General features: G+C 41.7%; 1 protein-coding gene across 22 annotated transcripts in view; it reads left to right on the forward strand.

Moving 5' to 3' along the window:
* Positions 1 to 16657, forward strand: part of ADGRL3 (adhesion G protein-coupled receptor L3) — a 530989-nt gene that overhangs the window by 425521 nt on the left and 88811 nt on the right. For 20 of the 22 annotated variants that reach the window (XM_052773946.1, XM_052773768.1, XM_052773863.1 and 17 more), the window contains 2 exons: positions 5205 to 5390; positions 9154 to 9192. In XM_052773946.1, the coding sequence (XP_052629906.1) occupies positions 5205 to 5390; positions 9154 to 9192 (225 nt within the window). The remainder of the gene's footprint in view (positions 1 to 5204; positions 5391 to 9153; positions 9193 to 16657) is intronic. The other 2 variants (XM_052773835.1, XM_052773902.1) reach the window with 1 other exon arrangement.

The raw sequence follows: 16657 nt of genomic DNA on the forward strand, positions 1-16657 counted from the left end.
ACCTGCTGGGTCCAAGCTGCTCAGGAAGAAGGCTGATGGGTCCACTGGAGGGATTTCAAGCCAAGACAGAGAGGATGGTAGGGAAATTCTGTGCTTGCTTTCATGTCTGTGTAGTGAAGTAAGGATTATTACTTGCTGCTTTTTTTTCTCCTGCTGTGCTCAGACCGTACATTGGGTGTTTGCCTGCTTGCATCATGGTATTAGGTTTTACAACCCTCTGTTAGCTTCCATTAGAGTTATTGTGCTTGATGGAAGATCAGAACAAATGTCCGCTTCAGCAATTCACTGGCCTCCTGACATTAACTTTATTGTTGGTGCCTACCATGCCCTCGTAACGTAACAGGAGAATAAACTTGCCAGTGCGATTGAATTATGCACTACTACCTGGGTTATTTCTAGAGTCAAGCAGCAAAAGGAAGCAAAAAGGTCGGCTTTGGATACATTGCATCGTCCTGATCATGAGGTCATGCATTGAATCTCAGCCTGTTTGGTTTACCTCTTGCTTTCATCAGTACCATCCTTGGTGCAGTGTGTGACTTGCCTTAAAATATCTTTTCCTTGCTGCAGCTTTCAGTTGTGGGTGCTTTCAGGGACGAGCGGCACCGCTACGCTCAGCTTCAAGCCTCTGAAAGAGAGGCTTTTTTTGTAGCAGAATAGAAAGAGTTGTGTTGTTCATGAGTGCACGAAAAGCCTCAAACTGTAAATCTAAAGCACATGCCACCCATGTTCATATTGTCCTCTTGAACAACCTAAGTGATATAGTCACAAAAAGCAGGTAAACCTTAGGATTCAAAGTACTTTCATCAGGTCTTGTAGATCTGCTTGGGTGTGTCTGGCAGAGGGAGTGGGGTTTTGTGGAGGACATCACCACATCGTCATGTCCAGGCCCGAGTCCTGATGACACCAAAATCCTCCATCCAGGTTGCTTTTGACAGTCTGTTTTCAAAGTTCCATCATGTACTGGATGGAGCAGGTGCTATGGTTGGCGGATTATTAAAGGGACATTAAATGCAGTTTACGTTGTTTGAATACCATAGTTTCAAAACTGCTTTTTCAGTGTTCTCCAGCTCTGCTGTACTGTATGGAGAGCAGCGATCCAACTCTCTGTTGGATAACCAGTGTTTATAACTAGTTAATTATATCCTTAGGTATCATCCGATAAAAGAAAAAAAGCAAAGTTGAATGGAATAGATTGTTCGTCTTCCAAAAAAAAAGAGGATGGTAGATATGCTCTGACTCTTTTCTATGAGTGCACGCATGTATAATGAAACCTCTGCCAGGGAAAGAAAATGGCCATGAAGGCTTTGCAGTGTCAGAAGTTAGCTCACAGCCCCTGTTTCAGTCTTGCTATGTGACTGCTGGCAGCTGATGGTGCCCAATGAAACCTGTCATATGTTTGTCCCTCCAGAAAATAGCATCAACTACATGGCCTTTCCAGCTGACTGGTCCATCTGTATGTCACTGTTTTTAAAAATCCTGGTTCAATCTTTCAAACCATCTTTTTCTTCTTTATATCAGTCAGCCTCAGGCTGCAGGAAAATATTTTTGCCTTTATGACTGCTGGTGTTTCAGCACATTCACTCCCTTCCCAGCATCTTTCTTAATTCTTCCAAATTTTCTTCCCTAAATACTTCTTTTCTGCAATTTCTCTCATTTTTATTCTACTGTCCTCTTCTGCAGTTGGTTCCCTCTGAGAAAGGTAGGGCTGAAACAGTGAGCAATGCTGCAGGAGGGTCATTGTTAGTCTTTCCAGACAAAGCTCCCTGCTTCTGTTCCTTGGCATATATGAAACAGGCAGGAATATATGCCCTCTCCAACAACTATTAATTACGGTCTTTTCAGTCATAAGAAGACAGAAGATAGTGATACAAACTTGGAAAATATTAGCAAGTGTTGCACAGCATGATTTGAGGTATGCCAATGCTCATTTGTAAATCTGTCCTGAATCTGGCCAGTATGCTCAAATGGAAAAGGGGAGCAATTTTTTTGACAGAGCTAGAAAACTATGTTTTGTGTGTTGGCATTTTTGGCAGGAAACATTTTTTCTCTCCTTCAAATTAGCATTCCAAGACTAGATTTAATCAATTTGTAAAAGGCAAAAAAAAAATATCACCCAAAACAACTGGAAACCCAATTTGGTTTGAACAGAATGTGTTCTTTTATCTCAGAATCCTTTTTGGTTTTTAAATTTAGTTTTTTCATAATCAAGATAGAAAATTAGAAAAAGATTCATCTCAAATCAGAGAGATGTGTTATATTTAATTCCCTTTATTGTTCTTGAGCCTCCCTGTAGAAAGCTCAGTTACTTGCACATGTTTTCCCTACCTTTTGCTTGCCTCTCAGTGACAGCCTGACCCTTGAAGAACCTCCAAGGATTGTTCCTGTGTTCCTATGTGACTATGTCAGTGTTTGGGTTAAAGAGTATTACATGTTTTGGAAGAAATACCTCATGAAGAGCTTGTCTTCCATGCAGCAATAATGAAGAGGAAGATGTGGAGAAGTGCTTTATAGAAGGGAAGTTAGTAATGCATCCTCTTGGGCAGCAGTGAGCTTTGCTGAGCATTATGTAGAATTAACCAAAAAAGGGGTCAGTCCTGTTGTTATAAGAGATCAGACATATATCTTAGGCCTGGAATATTTAGCCAGCATTTGGGACTGATAACAGAAGTTGGGTTTGACGGGACTGTATAGGAGACACTTGAATTTCAGTTGAAAATGCTCAAAAGAATGGGGAAATCAGCATTAACGTCATACGGCCATCATTTTGGATACCCCTCACGTTATGCATACAGGCAGGATGGAAAGAGTGTCTCAGCACTGTTGTAGTGACTTGTAGCTGCATTTTCTGGGTGAAAATGAATAGGTTTGGAAATGAATGTCAGTGCTAGGAAATAGCTTCATCACCTGTCAACCGGACACGTTGTCCCAAGGGAGTGTCACATCTCTCTGTTTTCAGGAAACCTGGGTGCGTGAAACGAGTTTGGGTAAATATTCCTGTGTCCCAGGAGTTCACAGATTTTGAGCTTTAATGTGCCTTTTCTCAGGCATTTCTTCTATTGTTGCCTATTTTGGGGTGTTTATTTGATCATACTAGAATTCCTCAGATTTGCAGTTTTTAGGATCAGTCCAAGATAAAATGAAAAGGGTTTATTAGTGACCAGCCCACACCACTTTTGCAGACAGGTGGGGACAACGGCAGCCCACCATTGAATGCAACAAGAGGCTTATTACAGGGAAAGAAAACTCTTGGGTTTGCCTTTGTAGCAGCTGAGCAATTTGCTCTGAGTATGCCAGTTTGCATAGGTGTGTGGTCCAAGAGAAAATGTACGCATCAAATATTGGGTAGCAGGGTTTTTTTCTAATGTATCTGTAAAAAACTTGCATTCCTGCAGTTTTCTGCAGGGCTTACAGAAACGCCATGTGTTGTGATACGTGCTAAGCTCCAGCAATGAACTGCAGGAAAATATTGAAATTGATTTCTTTATGTAAAGGGATTTGATGCAGTCATTCTTTTAAAGATTTGGGTGCCAACAGAAGAGGTCAAAATTCAGTCTCTATGCTGATGCGTGGCTTTCTTCAGCTGCTTAGGAGAGCAGGCAGCTGTAAGAATAGGATCTGGTTTCTATGGCATCAGCCTTGTGTGTAACAAGGAAGAAATAATTCAGTTTTTGAATATATGTTATCATTGCTCTAATGGGAAGAACAACACATTATCTCCTTTATTTATCTTATCTATATAATCATATGCTTTAATTCTCTGAAGATGAGCGTATGAACATCTTCAGTTAGATTTCATTAAATCAGATGGGCTGTTGCTGTCAAATTGATGGAAGTAAGTTATTCATTTATAACTCAGCTAATTGATTTACAGAGAGGTAGAAGCTCAGCCTGCAATCTTTCCCTAGAATCTTGCTTGTATAATAAGCACCAGAAATCGAGGGAACAAGAGAAATATCTGATTTCTAACTGTTGGAAGATAAGACAATTGGAAATTTCATATGAAGAACCCAGAAGAGTTGGTCATTGAGCCAGACAAAGAAGTGGGAGCTTCATTTAAATGTCATCCTGTCTAATTTCTCCCAGTTCCTGGCATATTCCCCATAGATATGCATTCCAAATCAGTGTTGTACATAACGAAAAAAAGACCAGCCACCTGCAATACTATTTTCATAGTGGACTGCTCATAGAAAGGAGATGGGACCAGCTGCCCTATCCCCAGGGCATAGAAGAGGAAAGGGGCACCAGATAGGGAGAGCAAAACACAGCAAGAAAGCGGGAAAAGCCACAGGGGGAAGAGAGAGTTTCCCAAATTTTGTGAATTTTGCTGCAGGTGATCCATGAGTTTTGTGACTCAACTAGACAATAAAGGTCTTTTAATAGAAGATTCAGCCAGACAGCCTACTTGGTTTTCCCTTCCAGCGGGCCTCTGCTTGAAGCCTTAAGCCTTTTGCTCCTGAATTAGTATGCTTTTATGTGCTGAGAATCACTAGCCTCATTACCGATGTAGTGGCTAGTGTGGTAAGGAGCATGTCTCCTGCATGCAAATGCCAAGTGGTAAATTAGCACCTGATTATTAAATCCACATGATGGGAATTGTGAACTTTTTTCCTTTGTTGATCTGGGTTATGTGATCTATTTTTGTTCCTTTTACAAGGAACTTTTTTGCTCAGGACTTGCAACAAAAATAATCTCTTCACTATCAAATAGTCTTCTGGAATCAGAAACTGCTCTTTCTTGACAGGAGAGACTATTTACATGGTTTGGTTTTTTTCAAGTGGCATTGATAATGCAATGGGACAAGCTAACTGAAGCCCTCCCTAGCATGGGCATCCCGTGGAAAGCAATGCCATCTTTGGTTGCATCTGCTGCAGTGCAAAGAAGCAGCTGCCCCTCAATTCCAGCCGTGCCCTGTGAGAAGATCAGAAGTTGTTGTGTTGAAGCCAGCATGGTGACCACAGCTGGAAAAACCACTTGCGTTTAAACCATACTCAAATGCTGTACATTATCAAACCATGAAGACCCTTGCCGTAGTTTCCTTCTTGGGAACTTCTTCTCTTCCTCTCTTCTTTTCTTCTCCTCTTCTTCTCTCCTCTTCTTCTTCTTGTGGGGAGTTGACTCACTTAACACTGTGGGGCTGAAAGGGACTGGAGTAACATCATACTAACAGCCAGGGACAACCTTTTCCTCTGCTTTCTCCATTGCAGATGAAGTCAGGGGAGATGGCTGCCAACATTGCCCGGGAGCTTGCGGAGCACACAAAAAACCACTTGTACGCTGGTGACATTGCGTACTCTGTGTCCGCCATGGTCCAGCTGGTGAACTTGCTTGATGTGCAGCTCCGAAACCTGACTCCAGGTGGGAAGGACAGTGCTGCACGCAGCTTAAATAAGGTAAAAACAAAGGGGCTTGGGAAGGGACAGAAGGCTGAAGGAGGGTTTGGCTTTCCCTGCAGAGCTATTAGAAATGTCTTTCTGAACAACTGCCATTTTAGGGCAGTGATTCTTCCATAGTAGACAAGAGTGCCTGGCAGTTTTTCGTTTACAGTGTATTTTATTCTGCTGAGAAACGAAACAGTTGTAAATGCCAAGTGTACTATTGGTGCTGGGAAATGTATACCCTTAGATGTGCAGATATATGAACTCCAGGTACTGCATTGTGGTCTCAGCTCTCATAGCTCAGTATGAGAATAACTCAAGTGATGCCACGGCAATTATTTTGGACTTGTGCCAGCGTGAATGAGACCAGAATTTTGTCCAGCATTTCCAGTGCTGAATCTGTCTGTGAAATGCCATGTAATATGATCCAGAAAATCTGGATATTTAAAGCCCCAAGAGACAGAGAGAGTCTGGATTTTGTTTTTTTCATCTTGTAACATTACAAGATGCTGATGTGAAGGTCAAATGAACACTTTTTTGCATGAATATAAACAAATAAAAGCAGACAGAAACATTTATTTACACTGGAGATACATTTACCAAAGGCACATAAGATACCATCATATTTATACTTAAGGTCTTCAGGGTGGTTTAGTATTAGAGGGCCTTTTTAGTGATGACCCATGACTTAGCCCGGAAGCACCTTACTGCATGATGACAGTGTGGTTTCTGTGCCCCCTGTTTGGGAAGAATTATTAGTCCTTTTGTCATTTCCAGAATTAAGTGGAATTGCTACATACTAAAGGTGCTAGAAGTTGCCAGTCGTGGGAGGAAATACAGGCTGTGGAGTCTGTAAGAATACATTTAAAGTTGAGGGTTGCCTTGGTCCAAGGCCCTCTTCATCACTGAATCTCATGTAAACCCATGGGATAGGACCTATACAGGATTCAGATGGTGAATTGTGTGGGCCTGGTCATCAGAACAAAGAGCAGCTGAACCCTGTGTCTATGAGCACATGGTTATATTGGCCACCCAGTTAAAATAAGACACAGAATTTTGTTCTCCACTGTGTAGCTGGCTCTGACAGCCCTGGCATCCATGTAAGTGACAACAGAACTTGGTCCTAAGGTTGTACAGGGAATAAATGATCCCAGCTAAGCCTGAAATTTCTTGTGTGTCTTCTGAAGAGAAACAGTTTTCAGAGAAGCAACACTCTTTTTTCTTGTAAGATATTATTGTAGACTTACGCTGTTATAAATGCAAAGGGCTTCTGGATTGTTTAAGAGTACAGCCGCATGGGAACTGAAGTCCTGCATCTCATGTGCTTTGCATGTGCTGTGAATTGGGTTATCCTGATGCTTTTAATTAGTACTGCTTCCAGCTGTTTTATAACAATGTAGGTAATAATTGTATTAACTGTTACATCAGCATAACATTATTTGTTATAATCATACCATGGTTCTTTGTTTGAAATGATGGTGACGTCTGACAATATCAGGTAAAACCAGCAATTAATGTCACCTACTAACGGGTTTCATGGTTGTAGTCTGCTTGCTCTTCAGAATATGCCCTAGCCACACCCAACATTTTCTCACTTCAGCTTTGCAAGCACATATTTTTCATCTTTTTATATCCCACCTTCCAATATTTGTTTCATTACATGAAACGGGGTTGTGTCATGGGGGCAGGTGTGAGTGACCGAGGAGAGAGGAAGACTGGGCAAGGCAGAGCTCCTCGGCTCGGCTGTTGCTTCTGGGGTCCCCCTTGCAGGTTTCCCCCCCTGCCATCAGCTTTGCACAAGCAGCTCATACAAATCAATTGCACCTCGCATTAAAATTCTGGACCGCGTGGAGTCCTGCAAAACAGCGATGCGAGTCAGTGATCCAAATGACAGGCTCGGTAATTTACTTGCTCTCATTCCCCACTTAATTCTTTAGAAGAGCAACTGCTCTGTGTTCATTTAAGAATGCATGAATTCAACTTGGAAGTAGTATTGGGCAAACAAAAAGCAGCAGAGTTACTGCTCCATTTTCCCCTTCACTGATCAAGAGTATTGCGGAAAAAAAAAGGAAAAAAGTCATTTGCAAAGAGTTTTGTTTAGTGCTGTTTAGTCAGAAAGAAGAAATAAAGTAAGCACTAGCCATTAAATATTCTTTTAATCATTAAAGGAAATGTGCTGGGGATCTGAAAGTAATCACCTGTGCTGTTTTGTACTGGTGGTTTTTTACAAGCTGATGTACAATGAATTGAAATAAACTGGCATAATCAGAATTTTTAAAAGCCATCATCTTTCAGGAGCCACTTTCCTGTCACTAAAAGCTTTATGCTTTCCACTGGATCAGGCTTAATTAAGGTAATAATTGTTCTATTGCAGACTGGTAAGACCCCTGAGTGGATAGCTCTGTAATTTTCAGCAAGGCTTTCTTTGATCTCCATTTGTTTCTGTAAAGTCTTCATACTGGCCAAGTTTACGCAGAGGAAGATTTCTACTGTTACAAATCGATGAATTAGAAATTGGAATTAGGAGTTGCGTGATACCTGGGTGTATTTTCTTTATTTCAGAGCCTCAAAACTCCTGGGGACAAATTTGGCTCTCAGCTGTACTAATGGGATTGCACTGCTGTGAGTTGAGAGCACAAGTTACCCCGAATCTCTATTGATGTGCAATTTCGAACCTAGGCACATCAGCAAAAACAAACCCAGCCAAGCCAATGGCTCTGAGCAGCCTGATTTTGCGAGGTTTATTTGCACCGATGCAGAGCTCACTAATTCTAGCTCACTGTGGCAGACTGCCTGCAAAGTCCAAGGGAGGTAAATAAGTGCCAGTTTGCATTTCGTGACACACTGAAGTGCAGTTATCAGGCATGCAAGTGCGTATCAAAGTACAGTCCTAAATGTGGCTCCTATGGAAAAGGTGGGATTCTTTGTGCAAAAGCTATTCAGCATATAAAGCATTTAGGCCCAGGAATTACAAAGGAAAGCACAACTCCGTATGAGAGGACTGGAAAATGCATTCTTGGAGAAGCAGTTTAATCCAAAGGGGAGAGAATGGCCTCAACTGGAAATATGACATCAGATTCCTGTTTCATGCTTACATCCTTTTCTGTGGCCCTTTATGCTATCAAAAGCCCTGGGCAGTGCTCTCTCCTTCAGTGCAATGTGTTATCACATTTGATATGTGCCTGAGCTGGCTTAAAGCAAGCTTAAAGCAGTGAGCCTGAGCCAGAGACCTGAGCAGGTGTATCAGGATGGGTCCATACAGGTCCATCCTGTATCAGGATACAGTCCTGCATACATCTTGCTCCCTGGAAGTGGTCCTGCTCATCCAAAGCTTGGTTATACCTCACTGTGCCATCAGCGCTGTCTGACTGCAGAGCCCATGCTCCTTTTATGTAAATAGCCATCAGCCCCATCCTTTCCAGCCTTGTTTGACATGGAAGTATCTTGTGTGATCTCCAAGTTGTAAGGAAAACATCATCTCTTGAGCATCTCTACTTGACTTCAGTATCTTCTACCATCTAACAGCTGCTCTTGCAAAGTTGCCGGTCTGTGCTTTACTTCACTGAAAAAGGACTAACCTGTATTTCTGGAGCCAGTCCTTCAGCCTTCCACTGCTGCCTAACTCACATGCTTCCTTTGGTTTGATTGGTTTTCAGGAGCTGTTTAAGAGAGAAATGAGGGTTTTTTCATAGGCGTTTTCTTCAATTTTTTTCCCCTTGTTCTGTCACTAACTTGTTTTTTCTATTCCGTCTTTAATCTGCTGTCTTTATGGACTCAGCTTCAGAAAAGGGAGCGCTCTTGCAGGGCCTATGTCCAGGTATTTCTTGTGTTTTTAATACACGTGTCCAGTTGTTTGACTGAATGACTGTGAAGTGGGTCTTGTCTCTGTGAATAATCTGATTATTACCATCTTTGTGGCAGCAACTTCTAAGGTTAAGGTTACAGGATAATAATTTCATTCTTCATCTCCCCCCACCTGCCTAGTTGCTCTCAGACGACAAAAATTTGGGGCAAAATCTCTGAACCAGAAAGTGGGAAAAAACACAGAAGGGATCTGACAAGACTCATCCGGCCATTGGAATAAGCAGGACAGTATGGATGCATGCAAGCAAAGAATGCAAAACTCCTGCTCACGGAGGTGTCTCCAGACCAGCTGGGTTTCGCTTACGGCATGTCACTCATATAATTGCTGCCTGCATTTCCTTAGTTTTCTTTCTTCCCCTCTTACACTTGCAAATTTAGAAACAATTCGAAATGGCAACACTCAGCATGAGGGAGGAGGTAGGATCGTAATGAAATGCAGAGTGTCCTCGCAGAGGCATGTAGGAAGGAGGAGAGTGCTGCAAACTAAATATAGTATTAGGAACATAACGTCCCATAAAGTTCACCCAGCTGTGGCGTGACTTTTCTAGGCTTACATTGTGTTTTATCTGAACAAAGTTAAGCCCCATTGTTTTAGAAAGACCTGCTTGTAGGCTTATCAAGAGTGGGGCCTCAGGTTGTGTTATTTATCCTGTCACCTTGCCCTATAGCATTTGCTCCAGTGACTTTTATATAAACCTGTTTGTATACTATGGGTAAGTTAATGCTGCTTTAAGAAATGTGAACGGTTTACCTTCTAATTTCTGTCTTGTGCTTATGAACATTTATGTTGTACTTATGGGTGGTTGATCATTATTTATATGTGTATGTATAGCATGCAGAGGTGTAAAAATGAACCCCATGTTTCTGGAGGGGGCTGTCTATACCTGAATTTTCCTGCAAAATTCAACTTCCTACAGTTGGTATTGACTTTATTTTGTGAGCGTATATTTCATTTAGTGTGTGGGATTAGATGGTTGAGATTTCTAGGACGTTAAAAATAAAACAGTACCCCTCTGTGCTGGTAGGCTGTCTGTCTTCCCTTTGGATATGGCCATGAAAGTCTCCTTTTCCCTTCCATATACATTAATGGATAAAGATGAGTTACAGAGTTACACAACCCTTGTCTGGAGTGACTTCTCCTAAGTTCCCAGAGAAAGTAACTAGCATTTGAAGGAAAGTTTACAGTGCAACACTCACTCCCAAGGTGCTGTCTTGTCTAGTGGTACCACTGGAAACATGATGGGACTGGTTTGACCATGGACCACACAATCCTGTTGGGGACCTTGGGTGCTACCTGACCCATAGTTGTCCTTTCCACTAGTTGCATGGGCATACTCTACAGAGTTGATGTATGCTCCTGGTCTTTTTGTCTTCTTTCAATCAGTAGTGAATATACTCTACAGAAAGCTTGGCATTGATAGAATAAAGCCTGAATATTCTGCACAAACTTCAGCTTACCATTAATTTCAAGGACTTCTTCCCTTTCACTTGGAAAGGCTACTTGTGTGTTAAAACATTAATCATGTGCCTACCTCTTTAGTAGACAAAAACTGATGAAAGCTCATTGCCTGAGCTGTTTAGTATAAATATGGACAAAGCTGGTAAATATATTGAAGAGGACAGTCCTGTAATGGAGGGCTTGAAGAATGAATTAGATGACCTAATTGAACCTTTCCAGCTCTGCTTTGTATTATATGGAGGTAATGTATCTGGACATATTTTCATACAGTATGTTTCCATTTGGAAAATCATGTAGCTGAAGTCATAAAAAAATCTTGTGAGGGAGAGTTTGTCTATAATAGCAATTAAATGTGACTGCAAATATTCCTGTTACAGGCCACTTATCCTTTACCAAGCAGTGAAATGTCTGGGTTGGCTAAGGCAATTTAGCAGAGATTTTTCAACAAATCTTAAAAGCTGAAATCCTGGACTTTGTGAAGTCAATGGGAGATGGGAAGTCACTGGGAAATATGCCACTGATGGCAGAGAAATAGAGTTTTTGACGTTGCTGACATGATCTCCTTCTGCTGATCCCATTATTGTGAAAGGCATCCATGGCTGAATTCGGCTCACAGGGCTGGAAGTGTACCTTCATTCCTGTGCTCCCTAGTCAAGGGAAAGTGTGTTACAAAGTTTATGTGAGAGAGTCCAGCAATTGTGAATATCAAAAGTGCAATTGAGAAAAGGTGGATTTGGGGGAGGAGGAGGGTGACTTGAGAAGATAATAATTGCTAAAATCAGTCTTACTGTTTTCTTTGGGCTGACAAATTTAAGTAGTCATGGCAGAGTCCCTGTAGCGATTGGGGTGTAACATCCTCTTGAGCCCCAAATAAATGAATATAAATAAATAGGTAAAATGGATCTGGAAATTTTGCAAGTTATTCAAATGTGAGACTGGGAATGCTGTATCAGATTATCATCTCATCTCTCTGGGTAGCTTTGTAATTAAAACAAATATTGATTTAATTTGTACAGTGTCACAATATTTGTTGAGTTAAAAGCTCCAAGATTTTATTTACTGGAGATAGAAGTTACAAATACTTCTCCTTTAGTTGCAAGTGTGGTAAATGATCTTTCTTGTCTCAAAAACCCAACAAGAACCAACCCAACAGGTGCTGTGATAAATACATATTAATATAATGACCGGACAATTGCTGGGAGATTTTTCAATCACGGTGATATTTAAGAAACTGCCACATGGGCTTTAGTTCGTGATACTAAGAATCATCTTCTGTTGAGCTGACCAAGGTGGATATTCAGGATGGACGGAGTGAGTGGCCTCGGAAAGGTGCTCCTTTCCAAGGCTAAGGAGAGCTCGGACCCGATGCATGGCTTTTTTGAGAGCAGAGATCTACATCTCTCATGCCCATCTTTCTGCAGCGCACTGTTCTTGCACTCTATTTTAGGAAAGGGATGGAAAAGTCATCATGTGGGAGAATGAGTCACAATGGGTGATGCATTTGATTAGCATAGCTTCGTTTGGTGACTGGTGTGTGATGTAAGCCAGTATGAATTTTCTGTAATTTTTTCAGAATTGGTATTTGTTCATTTTCCAAAGGCGTTTCTCCTTAAACTGCAGCACTAGACTTGTAGAAAACATGAAACGTTTGTCTTTTGGGGGCTGTGAAACAGGGTTTGGTGTCACAGAATTCTTCCATGCCCTTCAGCAAGTGGCATGTGCTTACTATTTCTTAGCTCCCAACTTAAAATGCCATGGGTACAATTCTCCTGGCCTCTGGGAATGGAGGTGGGGTAGTAAAGAAAAAAAAAAGGCTGGGTACTCAGATACTGCAATAAGTGAGGCCATATTAACATGGAAAACTTAAACATGGGGAAAAAAATTAGAGAATTCTGCTGTAAGATTTAGTAGCTGGAAACACAAGCTTTAATAAAGGTTCATGCCATGTCCGGACGTGTAGAGTCTTTTTATCACATACATGAACCTGACTGCAGAATCTGAGCTCAACTCCTTGCTTCACTTGGATTTGTGGGCTGGAGTTCTGGGGCATCATGAGGCCAATGACTTTCCCTGTGGTGCCAGCCAGTGGCCTCTTCCCATGTGAAATTGCATGCTGCATTTGGGATGCAGATCTTGGAAGACAAAAACTTCACAGGGTTCCCATTCTTTTGGTTTGTTTTTTTTTTTTTTTATTTTTTAAAGCCAGTTTCGATGGCTTCAAAGCCAGAGGCTGGTCAATACAATAGATAGCCTGAGTGGCAGCTTTGTGGGAAGGGTGGAAGGACGCAGCAGAGCGTTTCTTTTGCAGCATTTTCCTGGTCTAATGGTGTTTGCTGCTCTGGTCCCTGCCATCCTCCAGGCTGTCTTGCAAATCAGCTTGCCCTGTTTTATAATTCTGGGCTTGTTTGTACAGCAAATGGTGAAAGTTATAGAGGTGCCACCCACTCCGTGAAGATCACAAGAGTTTCTGGATGCAGGTGTCATTGGAGCCACAGAAGAAGCCGGTGCTGAGCTGCTGGCAGGTTCCGGGTAGCAGACAGTGGTGGGTGGTTGCAGTCAGAGTTGTCCTTCTGGTTCTCCTGGAAGTTTTCTGAACACTTCACACTTGTAACATGGGCTGTTTGAATTGCTGTACTAAGCAAAAAATGAAAGGCATTCCTCAGAGGATTCAAGGCATTAAGTTTAGAGCTGAGTAGAAGATACTTTTTTTTCTTTGCTAACCTAGTAGCTCCCAGCAGATAGAAGGTGCATCTGGGACTTAGCCAGTACTATTTAAAGTGGATTAATTCGGTTTGTCCCACTTCTCTCTTGCTTGCATGGCTGGTCCCACCTTCCGTGAAGACTAAACGAAAGAAACTTGTAGCTCTGAGAGGGAGCATAAATTGAATTATGCTGCGTTTACTTGTGTTCTTGTTGTGCCTGTGTCAAGAAAGACTCTAACCTCCATTTATATAGAAAGGGGCAAATTAATGAGGTTTTTCAAGTTCCTTGTTTGGTCACTTAATTGGCTGTATGACAAAGAACTCTGCAGTGCGTGTCAAACAACTTTCAGAGTCCTCTAATGATTTGCGCATTGCTCGACTCCTGATGCTATTCTGCGCGGCCTGTCAGGCGAGGTATCGTTGTTAAAGTGGCTGGAATAAATTGGCTAGCAGTGTGCATACAATGTCGTATATTAACTATAGCTACAGGGAGTACTTTTAGCAGCTTTTTCAAGAGATCGAGATGTTTGCCCGTCAGCATCAAAGTGCCCCAAACTTTCATTTAGTATAATTAAAAGGACATCTGAAAGAAGTGTGACTCACAGCAGGGTTCTGCAGTTTGGTAGCCCTTTGTTAAAACTCTGTGAACTTAATATACTTCACAGCTTGAGAAACCTGCACTTGATTTGTGTCAGCAAGAGCGAAACTAGAAATCCCCACCCTGCGTGTCCCTGCCATGGTGAGCCCGTTCTTAGGGGAGAGGAGGATCAAAGCAGCAGCCTTGGGTTTGTCACTGGACTCTGAAATTCTTCGCATAAATATTAAAAAGGAAGGTGACCACTTATTCCTCTAGCTACAACTGAGCTACGCCTATGGTTCTGTGCCCACATGTAACATAGCAAAACTGAGAAAAAAATCTAGCATTTTCTGGGTTGCTATATGCTTACTCTTTGCTTTAGGCTGAGTCAGTCCTGGAATCTGGTGGCACTGCTAAAAAGTCTCAGTATAAATTGCCGTAGAGGTCAGTGGGAAATGTCCCTTTGAATTGGACTGTTGGAGGAAAGGATGAGTCTCACGGACTCCCTATGAGTTCCCTTGAAGGCTATGGATATTCTGTCAAAGAGGCATTTCTTGTTTGCAAGCCATTTTCTTGTCTTGCTACAGCTTTGCTCAGTTCCCCAGTGTAACTACTCCAGTGGTTGCTTGTATAGTCTCAAATCCCGAACAGTAAGGCAGCAAATACAGATGATTCATAAATGCAGTTCTCAGCTTATTCTGCAGGGAAGATCTCATTAGATGAAATAGATCATGTGTTATTTCCTTCTTCCCAATCAATTCCTTTTATTTCAGTCCTACAGATGCCTTCTGACCTTAAAATATTCTTCCTCGTATACTAAGCAAACCAAAACCATAACCTGTAATTTGTAACCTTGTTCTGTTTCTCAGATCTCCTTTTTTTTTGTGTGCTTCCATTAGGAGATTATTGGTAGTTCAAGGCCAAGACTGCAAACCTTGCATGCCTAGTGCAAGACCATTAATTCCATAGTTAAGCATTTTGTAGATGGCCTAATTTTAATAAAGGTCAGTGCCTTTCTTCTCACTGCAGTGAGTTCTCAGCGCTGCTGAAATTCAGGCCATTTCTGAGTCAGTACAGTTCCTGTAGCCACAGGATAAGCAGTTGCTGTAGAGTTGAAAAGAGAAGGTTGCATGCTCGCTCTTGAGAGCCTTTGCTCTCAATCTGTAGACCAATTTTAGAAATTCCTCTGCAAGGTCTGGGGAAGATCTCTTGCCTTTACCATAAGTAGTAGATTTTGGCTCAGTTCACCAAAATTGATACCATCAGTTGCCAATCACTGCTCTGGTACTAGATGTAGGCTAGTGCTTCTGGCTTAGTTTTGAAGGCAGAAGTGGAGATTAGCAGTAGATATTCTAATGATTTATTTATTTATTTATTTATTTATTTTTAAACACTCATTGTCGTTCAGCTAGTTTCAGTCTAAATATGTTTGTCCATTTCATTGAATATTATAATTGGTTTGTGATGACCTTATCGCTTTGTAAAAAGCCTTAGACAGCGGCTGGGCTTCCCTGTAAGAAATTGTCTCCAGTGTGTTTACTTATGCTTTGACCAGAGACAAATTTTAATTTGGAATTAAAAGAATAAATGACAAGGCAAAAAACCATGCAAGGGTAAAGAGCCTTGTCAGACAGATGTGAAGGCACTTCTCAGCTAAGAAGTAGGATTTAGTGCCATCATTTAGCCAAAATGACATTTTCTATGTTTAGGAAGCTAAAGAAATTACATGTGCATCTATTTTTGACCTGAAGTCCCACGAAGTGGATGACTGTTCCAGTTTGATTGGTGACCCCTGTGTAGTGGTATCAGGGTGCTGTTCATTTGCCACTCTAAAAAGACACATCATTTCCTGAGCTGGTCCTTTTCAATGCAATAACCTTGCCAGAAGCAGCTCCTTGCATGCCCAGATCCATGCTTTCATGCTGGTCCTCTTCTCCAAAGGGCCCATTCTGGCTGCACCAGTTACATTCAGAGTTAATGGGATTTCTCTTGTACTGGTGCTTTTTCTGGCCAGAGGCAAGAATCGCACAACTTCCAGCACAACTTGCCATCAATGACATTGATTGTGCCTTTAACTCAATTAGTTTGGAGGCTTGCAAATACTGATAGCTTAAGAAAAGGTTTTGTTTTAGCACTGGGTGTTTCATATGAACATAGAGCAAAACCAGCTGTTCTTGAGCAAGGAAGCAGGTAAGCTTTTGTAAAGTACCACCACTTTCCAGTAGAAAAAAGGCAAAAAGAGCATAACATTGTGATCATTGAACCATATCCACATTTCAGTGCACCTGTTCTCTAACAGGTTTTCATTTTCAGTGTGCACTGTGGACTTGAAAGGGTTTTTGTGCTTTTTTTCTCTGCTGATTTGCTGTAAAACCTCAAGCTGCTATTAAAAAGTGGGCTGGTAATGTTTTTGCATGCTTCGAATAAAGATGATGATGCACTTGTTTTGGAGCAGTACCTGGAAACCTCAGGCAGGACCAGAAGCTCAGACCATAAGCAGAGCCTGAGGCTGTGTCTGTGCGATTGCACTCTACAGTCTTAGTGCTGCTGTTCTCAGAAAGGGTGAGCAAACCCTTTTTGATAAGGCTGTGCCAGTAAACACCCTTGGTACAGGGATAGCTGTACAAGCACTGCTTGTTTCATGCACCAGCCGTGATTTTAGTCTACTGATGCAAAGCAC

This window comes from Harpia harpyja, chromosome 2 (assembly GCF_026419915.1).
Source record: "Harpia harpyja isolate bHarHar1 chromosome 2, bHarHar1 primary haplotype, whole genome shotgun sequence".
Lineage (NCBI taxonomy): Eukaryota > Metazoa > Chordata > Aves > Accipitriformes > Accipitridae > Harpia > Harpia harpyja.